The sequence below is a fragment of the Thyridium curvatum genome, assembly GCF_004353045.1.
Source record: "Thyridium curvatum strain D216 chromosome Unknown NODE_174_length_11147_cov_86.644918, whole genome shotgun sequence".
NCBI classification, from domain to species: Eukaryota; Fungi; Ascomycota; class Sordariomycetes; order Thyridiales; family Thyridiaceae; genus Thyridium; species Thyridium curvatum.
The window spans coordinates 1-10,557 of NW_022156929.1; the positions used below are offsets into that span (position 1 = coordinate 1).

Consider the following 10,557-nt stretch of genomic DNA (forward strand, 5'->3'; position numbering starts at 1 on the left):
AAACCCCCCCCCCCCCCCCCCCCCCCAACCGCACCTTTCTTTTAGTCAAAGCAAACTGCATGCTGACTTTTCCCTTTGCTCAAATCGGGCAGTACTACTCCCCCACCGTCTTCAAAAGTATCGGCATCGCCGGCACCAACGCCGGGCTCCTATCCACGGGCGTCTTCGGCATTGTCAAGACAGTCGTCACCGTGCTCTGGATTTTCTTCCTGATTGACCAGTTCGGTCGTCGCAAACTCCTCATGTTTGGAGGTTTCGGCGGCTCAATTTGTCTCTGGATTGTCGGCGGGTACGTTGCTGTTGCGAAGCCCTCTGGCAAGGGCGACCAGTCAGATTCCCCTGGCGGAAGGGCAGCCATCGCCTTCTTCTATCTCTGGACCTTCTGCTACACACCCTCGTGGAGTGGCACGCCGTGGGTCGTGGCGAGCGAGATCTTTGACCAGAATATGCGCAGCCTCGGGCAGGCGTTCGCGGCGGCTAACAACTGGTTCTGGAACTTTATCGTGGCCCGGTTCACGCCGCAGATGTTCCGAGACATGGGTTACGGCGTATTCTTCTTCTTTGCTGCGCTTCAGCTGCTGTCTGTTGTCTACGTGTACTTTATCCTGCCCGAGACGAAGAGTGTGCCTCTAGAGCAGATGGATCTGCTGTTCTCCAAGGACTTGAAGCCCTGGAAGGCGCACAGTGTCGTCATGCAACAGCTTCGGGACCTCGATCATGAGTTCCGGGAGACTGTGGCTGATGACGTTACTGAGAAGCAGCCCGAGACTGCTAAGCAGGTTGAGCGTGTCTGAGCACTGGAGTATGTGAGAAGGCCTGTATCATACCAATGGTGCTGCCGCCATTGGGTGTATGTATTGGTACTGTTGGTCGCATATTTCTGACCCGGGAAGATGCTATCCGACCTAGTATCCTGGATCCCAGTTTCCTACAGATCTACAAAGACCCTTAGCCTAATGTCGTTTGATACACCCACTATTCCACATTAGCGATCTTAAATACAATAGGGAGACTGTAGCAGTTGGGCCAACTGTCAACTCATAGTGAAGAGTGCCATATCTCGCGGGCATGGTAAGTATGATAGTACGAAGACGCTCCGTTTCTCCCCTAGTCCGGGCATACAGATAGCTAGCTCTGAACAAGAGTATATTCACATATATTGCATTGATTTCTACACTACCAAGATTATCTTCTCGATTTCTAGCCTACCTCGCTATACCTGATAGTATTTGTGCGTCCAGAGAGCCCCAAAGAGAATACAACATGACCGAGATCACGAAAACAATGCCTGAAAGTCAGGTATCGACCCTTCCCGGGAAAGGCCAAGGTGTTCCATAAAGTCTGCTGAGGTATTTGGCCTAGCAACGTATACCAGTGTGGTTAGTCAGAAGTCTATGGCGTGGGGAATCGGGATATCCAGACACTCACCATTCAACCGCATCGAGGAGCGTCAATTGACCAAAAAGGCTGTGTTGATCCACAGAGTCCGGCAAGGAGCCAGAGAGTTCGGTCCTCGCCAAGTCAGACTGATTCATTTCCGATGCCATATTAGAAGTACTGGGTCCACGTCCAGAACCTCCAGAAGCAGAAATTGGAGTTGGGAACTGAGCCATTGATGCCATGGGCTGACTTGAAGACTCGGTGGGCCGGGGTTGGGTGTTGTTGACGCGAGTCGGAAAGTTCCTGTCTGCGGCATGAGCATCTGACATGGGGGGATCGTCGTAAGATCGGTCATGTACTGGTTCAACGGATTCAAGTGAGGTTGTATTGGATCCTCGAACCGTCCCGAGAATAGGAGGGAAAGATATCAATGAGCTGGCGGTATGGCCCGCGCTGGAGTTCCGCTGCGTTGTTTGGGAGGACACGACTCGAGCAGATGCCGTCTGGGATAGAACGGTCTCCCAGTCAGGCCGTAAATGGTATTCCAGGGAACTGAGGCCATGCTGTTCAAGATAGACGAGAAAGAACTTCGTGGTCGGTGGTAAGCAGGTAGTGTAGAATATCGGTGATAGCCGTGGGGTTGATGCAAGGAACTTCAAGATTGGTGTCACGGTGGGAAGTATTTTTTCCTTCTCAAGCTGCGCGCAGGTTTGCAACTGAGATCTATGGGCTGACTTGCATTTGATGAGGACGTATGTCGCCGCCGTAGCAATCTTGAGGTGCACAACGTGCGGCGGCTCAGAGGCTAAGCTCTGCTCTTGGAAGGAACTGGCGTTTTGCAATGGCACTGTTTCAAGCAGTTGACTCAACTCCTCGAAAAAACCATATCTCTGCGTCGGGAATGAGCTGCCCTGGCCCACGCTGTAAAGATAGTTTAGCAGACAGACAAGACGAGTCAGATAATTAAAGGTGCTTAGCACTCGACCGGGGCCATATGATGCCGTGCACATCATCATATCAGCAGCAGGTGTAGGCCACGGACGCCAGGCTTCCCATTCCTCCAGACCATCGACCGTGCTGAGCGCGCGGCTCTTGAGATCCTGATGGTTGAAATACGATCGGTTGCCAAGCCTCAAGGCGACGAGCGTGTCTAGAACAAAGCAGCCTTGGAAAAGACGTCTACTCTCGGGCGTCTCGATTGTATCTTTCCCCTCGGTCGAGACCAAGTGCAAGCTAGTCGCTACATAGACAGCTTTACCTACCCAGATCCATGCTTTAGACCAGGTACCTTTCAAGCCCTCGAGTAACGCTAGTATTAAGAAAGCGTGGACATGTCCGGCATCGTAATGTTCAGGTTCTTTGGTCGCAAGCTTCTTGGATATCCTGTGAATCTCTACCTGATTCGTTTCGATTGAAGGTTGCTGGGCGGTAATCGTACCGGCCCCTTGTAGCTGATATGATGCTAGCGCATAGACAGCCCAAAGGGACACGACATCTCCATCCTGGGGCGTTTCAATGCCATTGGCTGTCGTGTATGATGTATCACCAGCTGCGGCAGCCAATAGGCTGCCTGAACGCAGCAAGGAGTGTTTCGAAATGACTGGCAACCAAGAGTGTGTGCCCGACAAGTAGACTTCGATCAAGTTGGACCAGTTTGACGGTGAAGCATGTCCTAAATTGCAGATATCTTCTCCCAAACTGCCCGCAACATGATATTGACCTTGTGGGACCAGGTTGACCTGAGGCTGCTGAGTGAACGGTGCTGGCGAGGGTCGAGAAGGCTGGTCCGGCACTATCGATGGCCGTTGCGTATGAGGTCCGCTGCGAGCTTCTCGGCACACTCTCTCGTTTAACGCCGCAGTCAACTTTTTGTCGAGGTTGCGAAGATATGATTCGTCGTCGTCGTCCGAACCAAGCACTATGAGCGCCTTTTGCAGCGCTTCCAGTGCTGCGCTTTTCCGCCATACATCGTAGAGCGAAACGGGAAATGGAACGTCACTACGTTCTGACCCTGCAATGGGGTCGGGTGAACCAGTTGTGTCGGCACTGAGGATTGATATGATCAGGCTTTCGGCATCGTCATAGTAGTGAAGCAAAACTCCAAGCAATATGTCCGTCGCTTTGACATATCCTGGACGCAGGCCGCGCTTTTTGTAGGGGTTGTATGAGCATGAACGCCCAACGTTGTTGCAGCGTTGGCAGGATGGCTGAGCCCCATTGCAACGCTCCTTTCGACGTCGGCAAGGCTCACAAGCCCGCGAGACCCTCAGTCGCTTTCGAGGCTGGCCCCCTTCATCCTCAGACATAATGGAGGGTTCGTCAGGGGCTTCCCGCCCGGCATTATCAGCGGCGGCGGCAGACGTCATTGCCGACATGGCATTGTAGATTGTAGACCCCGTTCTGTCGGCAGGCTCCCATGCCGGCCATGTCCATAAGTGTCCGGAATGGCAGGTTGTGTCGGATCAATCCAAGGGCGAAATGGGGACGTGGAGCTGCAGCCACGTCGTCCTTAGATCAACCCCTTATCAAATAGAATTCGGCCAGGACAGCCCTTAGCCAACAATAAGCAGTGGACACGGATCGAGTGCCGGTTGCAAGGAAGGCGGCGCTGGGACAAAAGACCGAGAGAATGGCCGGCTGATGAAGAGCGTGGATCCTCGACTTGCGTCGTACATTTCTGCACTAATTTGGTTGGTGGATGATTTCGGCTAAGACATCTTCCGATGTGGACCACCGACCGATCTCTTGATCAGCTACTCCGCACTTTGTCTTGAAGCCCGTCTGGTCTGGTTCATCTGATGGTTTTCCCGGTCAAGCTGGTCTCCATTTCCTCTCTCCCAGGACGGCACTGACTGCGGATCACATGAGGAATATCATAGTCACATGCACTTACTCCTCGACCCTTCCGTCATTCACTACCCACCGGTCTCCAATTGGCCTCCACGAAGCTTCACCCTACTACCTCCTACAACCCTGAATGCCTGTGTGCCGACTCTATACCGTCGTCCTCAGTTGCAGTAATCGCAGAGGACTATGATTGAAGCCTGTGTATCAGGGCATCCGGCTAGCGCCATCGCGGCCTAGTAACCTTGCCAACATAGTTGAAGCCCATCATGACAGCGGTCACGATAAGCCCTTCGTCTTCACCCTCGATTCAGCCCCGTCTTGAGCTTGGTGGCGGCAGCTCCTCAATTACTCCGTTGGCTACGGCAGGACGGATTCCACAACGCGATGTCTCTCTGGCCCAGAACGCCTCATCATCCCACTGGCGTCCAGATGCGTCCATCTTGCTTGTTGGTATACGTGGCACCGGGAAGACCAGTCTTGCCATCCTGGCTGCCACGGCACTTGATTTCCGCTTGGTAGACGCAGACCAGAACTTCCATAAAGTCGCTGGTATGTCCAGATCAGCATATGCTTCAAGATATGGCTTCGACAGTTATCGGAAGCAAGAGCTCGCCCTGATGCAGTCCCTACTCCAGGACAACCCTTCCCGTAGCATCATTGTCTGCGGGCCGGGATCGGCAGAAGGCACGCAGCAGGAATTGCTACACGAGCTAAAGAATGCCCACCCGATCATCTATGTCATGCGCGACCCTGAAGAGATTGATCGGTATCTTCAAACGAACGAGCCGCAGAAGATTAGTCGGATCTCTCAGCTCATCACACCAAGCTACCGCGCACTATCCAATTTTGAATTCTACAACTTATCCGAGCCACTGGCACATCAGACTCGTGACCCCAACTCTGGTCTGACGCCGCCATCACGGCCGGCCCTGGTGCTGAAGGATGTCGAGCACGACTTTCTTCATCTCATTCACACTATCAGAGGAGAGCAGTCATTGCCCTCTGTTCTGCAAGCTCGGCACTCATTGACCTTTCTATCTCCCGAGGCCAAGCCATTCTCTTACGCACTGGTCGTTCCATTTGGGTGCGTTCCGAACATCGCGAGTCGACTTGGCCTGACGGATTTGGTCGTGGATGCAATTGAACTCGTTGTCGACCTTGGTCAACTGTCGCCTATCAACCAATCGTTCGATCATGCTGCTGCCACGCTATTAACGCAACACTACTACATTCTTCGGCGTAACGTCAGACTGCCAATAATCATTCACTTGCATGCAAGCATAGTGCAGCAGGCAGCAACCAGGCCAGACTCGGACTGGTTGAAATACCGTGACATCATGCTCCATGCTCTTCGGCTGGGCCCTGAATACATGTCACTAGACCTAAACTGCCCTCCGAGTATTGCTCAAGTAATACTGTCTCAAAATGTCGGAACAAAGGTCATCGGCCATTACTACGATCAAAACCCCGAAGCAGCGGCCTGGGATTCACTTCATCGCCGGCAGCTGCTCGAGACCGCAGAAAGCTGGGGCTGTGATATCACTCGCATCTGCCAGCCCGCAACTTCACGAGCGGATAATTTTGACGTTCGACGCTTTGCATACGAAGCCAGTCAATCTAAGAACACCACGCGGCCGTTGATTTGTTACAATGTCGGTCGCATGGGTAGAGCTTCGTGCTATATAAACTCGGTCCTGACGCCTGTGACCCATGAGCTGATTACAGAGGTAACGTCTCCATTTGGCGACGCCCTGCTCACAGTCCAGGCAGCGCAGAGTACTTTGTACGCGTCCTTCACCCTTGATCCGCTCTTTTTTGGCATCTATGGCAGCGCAGTTGCTTCGGCTTTATCACCACCGATGCATAACGCCGCCTTTAAGTTCTGCCGCATGCCCCATTGTTACGAAATATTCGAATCATCCACCTTGCGCGAGCTTGAGTCCATTGCCCAGAACGAGAACTTCGGCGGGGCCAGCATTAGTGCGCCTTTCAAGCAGGAGATCATTTCCGTCCTCGACTATGTCAGCCTAGAGGCTCAAGCTATCGGTGCTGTGAACACACTCATCCCTTTACGGTCACGCCGACTGGAGTCACTAGTCGAGCGCAACCGCGCCGGGCCAGTCGTCGCCCTTTACGGAGACAATACAGACTGGATTGGGATCCATACATGCATACGCCAAAATCTTTCACCCATCAATGCCGTCAAAAGCCGGACGGTCGCCTTGGTTATTGGGGCCGGCGGCATGGCACACGCGGCAGTGTATGCCGCTATCCGCCTCGGTGTCCACACCATCTTTGTACACAACCGCACGCTTGAGAACGGCGAGAAGCTTGTACATCGCTTCAACGGCAAATCCTTCTCAATCCAGAACATCGATTTGTCGCACCCTAGCCCCAGTGCTTCCCCCCAATTGTGGCCCGTATCTCAATCACAAGCATGCAAGACCAAGCCAGCGATTGTTCGAATAATCCCGTCTCGAGACAGCCCTTGGCCTGCAGGTTTTGATCCTCCTACCATCATTGTTTCTTGCATCGCCAGGACTGGGCAAGGAGGCCAGTCTCCGGCGGACAACAGCCTACCAAGAGCATGGCTCGCGAGCGAAACTGGAGGTGTAGTCATCGAGGTAAGTCACGGTTAATATATATTGGGCTCTCTTTGGACCTCCTGTACTAAGCTCATACTTGAACATGGTTAGCTTGCGTACAACCCCATTGAAACACCGCTCGTCCAGCAAATACGATCACTCTCTAGAGGAGACTGGATCTCGGTCCACGGTTTGCAAGTTCTACCGGAACAAGGGATTGCCCAGTTCGAGCTCTTCACAGGTCGGAAAGCGCCGGAAAATCTGATGAGAGCACAGGTTGCAGACTATGTCAAGAATTTGGGCAAAGCATAGATCATAAAAGTTCTCCTGCATGTTAATAGATCATTTCACTGTATATCAGAAACACAGAGCGCGGACACTCTGAATCTAATCTCCCCGCAATAGCTCGGGGAACTCATTAAGCTATAGCTCTAACCTGCTAGCGGTGGTGAGAAATGTAGGAGAACAGGCATTTGTGGTCGGCAATTCCATTCACTTTTTAATGCACCGGCAACATTGATATTGTTGGCTCATAACTAGTAATCCATATAATCCACTATTTCATGGAAGCCTCTCTGTGTCTCTTGAATCGGATCAACCAGATGCTTCGGGTGACGATGTGGGCGACATTGCTAGTGAACGGCAATATTATTAATTAGGTGGGTATAGTCGCAATTGGGGGATATATTCTTAGCCATATGCCTTTTAGCCTACCTGCTGCAAATACACGATGTGACCAAATTGAATATCACTTCGAAGAACCTTGGGTAAAAAGAACAACACAAACTCCATTTCAGCGACTCACAACACTCTCACTGCAAAGATGCCCGACAAGTGCCAGAAGAAGCTTCGGACCTATCTGTTCGGATATCCGATCCGCCACTCCCTTGCTCCTCTGCTCCACACCGTCATCTTCGAGAGCCTCAACGTTCCCTGGACTTATGACCTCGTCGAATCAACAGAGAAAAACGATTTCCTCCCGATGCTCCATGCCGATGACTGTGCCGGAGCATCGGTCACCATGCCGCATAAGGTGGCTTGGCTCACCGAATGTGACCAAGTGACGGAGGAGGCGCGGGCTATCGGGGCCATCAACACCGTGTACATACGGCAAGACCCTGTGTCAGGCCAGACGCACTACATCGGCACCAATACTGACTGTATTGGTGTTCAAGAGGCGTTTGTGCAAAATTACCCGCACATCCTGGCCGAGAGCACGGGGCGACCTGCGCTGGTCGTCGGCGGCGGAGGCGCGTGTCGGAGCGCCATCTATGCTGCTTACAAGTCACTTGGAGCCTCAGAGATCTACCTCGTCAACAGAGATGCCAAGGAGATTGAGGGAATCAGAGACTGGTATGCCGCCACCAACGATCCGCCGACCTTGGTGCACGTCTCTACCGTGGACATGGCTCGCCAGCTGGAACCTCCCGTTGTGGTGGTAGGAACAGTGCCGGACTTCCAGCCCTCGACGACCGGCGAGATCCTTGCGAGGGACATCACTATGGAGTTTTTGAAAAAGGACAGGAAAGGGTATGTGCTGGAGATGTGCTACCACCCGACTATCTCGACACGGTTCTACGATCTAGCTCAGAGCAGCGGATGGAAGGTGCTGCCTGGAACCGAGGCCATGATATATCAGGGCTTGGCGCAGGAAGTGCTGTGGATGGAGCGGCCTATGGAGGATATGCCTGTAGAAGCTGCGAAGGCTGCCATTGCACAGGCCCTGGCGGAGAGGCAGAAAGACTTGCATATAACTTAAGACATAGTATCCCGAATGGACTTTTCGTAGGTCGCGACTGATTTTGCAAAGTAGAAAGATCGATAATCATAACAGACGTTTATTGCATGTGTGAACGAAAAGACTCTGTTCGTGCTGGACTTTTTGTGGTCAACATGAAGATCTCTGTGAGGCGTATAGAATTCAAGATTATGAACATATGCCAGGCGCAGAATACCCAAGAGCTGTACTATGGCTTTCCTTTGTGACTTCTCACATCGCCTCTAGGCTAGATATCAAGGTTGCGCCCTTCCAGCCAGTCCTTGGCTTGCCAATACAATAAATCATGCTTCTCTAGGTTCTGCGTGCTGACATGTCGCCTGTGGCCGGGCATATCGGTCAGGACCTTGACACCCATTGTAGCTTCCTGGAAATATGCAAGATACTTGTAGCCAGGAGGATACTGCTGCAGCTTGGCATCATCAATCCTGGGGAAACGGGCTGGGTTCGCCGGGATGACCTTGTCCTTTTCGTACCAGTGGCGGACGAAGTGTGCGCCCCACCGGCCCTCGACCTTCTCGAAAAAGAAACAGAAGCGGCAGTCACACTCGACGTCAATCTCGCATCCGTCGATCTCGAAACGTTGGGTGATTGTCGCCTTCATTTTGGTCACGGCCCGTGTGCCTTCCTGGTTGATATCCGTGGTCAAGCCGTGACAGCGGTGCATGATGAACGCGCCCCTGTCCATGCCCGCCTTGGAGGCCTCGATGAAGTCTGTAGCCAGCACGCGGCCAGACCAGGTGGTGAAAACGTAGGCGCCGGGATGGAATATGGATTGGAAGTTTTCCCATTCGCATGCATCTCTGTTAATGATGCTGTCAGTCTTCCCAGCCATATTGTCGTCTTGCGGTTCTGCACTTGTACCTACCTGTATGACGGCCATCCTTCCGCAAGCTCACGGAGCTTAAGTCTTTCAAGCACCAAGTGGTCGGGGCCATTATTGCGAAGAGCATTCGCTGGCTGGGAACCCTTAGGGAGTGAATGTAGGTCCACCATGGTTTTGCTATTTATGTGACAGTTCGCTTGATGCTCTGTATCGAGTGCACGGAGTGAGTAAAAACAGTAGACAGCGTAGACAGAGTCGATAGTTTAGATGCATCTACACAATGAATTTCTATGACCCGGGGCTAATTGCATGTTTGAACCTACGGAGTTCAATCCATCAAGTCCGCGCCGAGACCAGAGTGGAACTCATATGCTTTCGGCTAAGATATAAGCCGTTACAAACGCTAGTAAAACAGACTACTAATTACTATAGCCAGGGAGGGGGGGTTCGGGACGCTAGGTGGTGGGTAGCGGTGTCGGCGCGCTGCTGCTCCTCAAAGGCGCCTGAGAGCGTAGAAACGGTGCACAGACAGACACAGCAATAAAACAGCTTAAGATATATATATTATAGACTAAGCTAAGAGATAGGCACCCTAGTCTATTCTGATTAAATAGTTATATTATACTATCCTTATAGGATATACTTTTCTACTTTATATATAGCTATATTCTCTAGCTAGAGATCCTACTAATCTTTTAATTAAGTTAGTATAATAATAATAATAATAATAATAGTAGTAATAATAATATCTTTAGAATTAATAATAATATTAGTATTAATTCTTTATAGATATCTATTTATTTTATTTTCTTTTAGTATATCTATTAGATATAAGCTAAGTTATACTATTAATATAATATAGTTAAAAGAGATATAATAAATATAATACCTATATTCTAAAGATACTATAATAGTATCTAATAATAAGAATATAATTATTATTATAGATTAATTAAGTATAGTCCTCTAACTATAAAGGCTCTTAAGCTTAATAGCTACTGTCTTTAATATAGGTTTAAGATCTAGAATTAGTCCTAGACTTTTAGATCTCTTAATTATAGTTAAGGATTAAAATTAGTTCTAGACTTTTTAATCTCTTAACTATAGTTTAGCCTATAACTAACTAATAAGTTAATTTATTT

At 50.7% G+C, this 10,557-nt stretch overlaps 5 protein-coding genes across 5 annotated transcripts; 3 read left to right on the plus strand and 2 right to left on the minus strand.

Annotated features, from left to right (window-relative positions):
- Positions 1-794, plus strand: E0L32_012414 (uncharacterized protein; the record flags this gene model as incomplete). Its single annotated transcript, XM_031135252.1, has 1 exon — positions 46-794. A coding segment is annotated over one exon (749 nt), but the record flags the coding sequence as incomplete, so codon positions are not given.
- A 630-nt stretch (positions 795-1,424) lies between these two features.
- E0L32_012415 (uncharacterized protein) lies at positions 1,425-3,746 on the minus strand (the record flags this gene model as incomplete). The annotated part of the gene is made up of 1 exon (XM_031135253.1): positions 1,425-3,746. The coding sequence occupies one exon, from the start codon at positions 3,744-3,746 to the stop codon at positions 1,425-1,427; it is 2,322 nt and encodes a 773-aa protein (XP_030998305.1).
- Positions 3,747-4,493: 747 nt separating this feature from the next.
- E0L32_012416 (uncharacterized protein) lies at positions 4,494-7,124 on the plus strand (the record flags this gene model as incomplete). The annotated part of the gene is made up of 2 exons (XM_031135254.1): positions 4,494-6,851; positions 6,924-7,124. The coding sequence occupies 2 exons, from the start codon at positions 4,494-4,496 to the stop codon at positions 7,122-7,124; spliced, it is 2,559 nt and encodes an 852-aa protein (XP_030998306.1).
- A 511-nt stretch (positions 7,125-7,635) lies between these two features.
- Positions 7,636-8,571, plus strand: E0L32_012417 (uncharacterized protein; the record flags this gene model as incomplete). The annotated part of the gene is made up of 1 exon (XM_031135255.1): positions 7,636-8,571. One exon carries the CDS (start codon positions 7,636-7,638, stop codon positions 8,569-8,571), a length of 936 nt encoding a protein of 311 aa, XP_030998307.1.
- A 247-nt stretch (positions 8,572-8,818) lies between these two features.
- E0L32_012418 (uncharacterized protein) lies at positions 8,819-9,585 on the minus strand (the record flags this gene model as incomplete). The annotated part of the gene is made up of 2 exons (XM_031135256.1): positions 8,819-9,392; positions 9,458-9,585. The coding sequence occupies 2 exons, from the start codon at positions 9,583-9,585 to the stop codon at positions 8,819-8,821; spliced, it is 702 nt and encodes a 233-aa protein (XP_030998308.1).
- Positions 9,586-10,557: the final 972 nt, after the last annotated feature.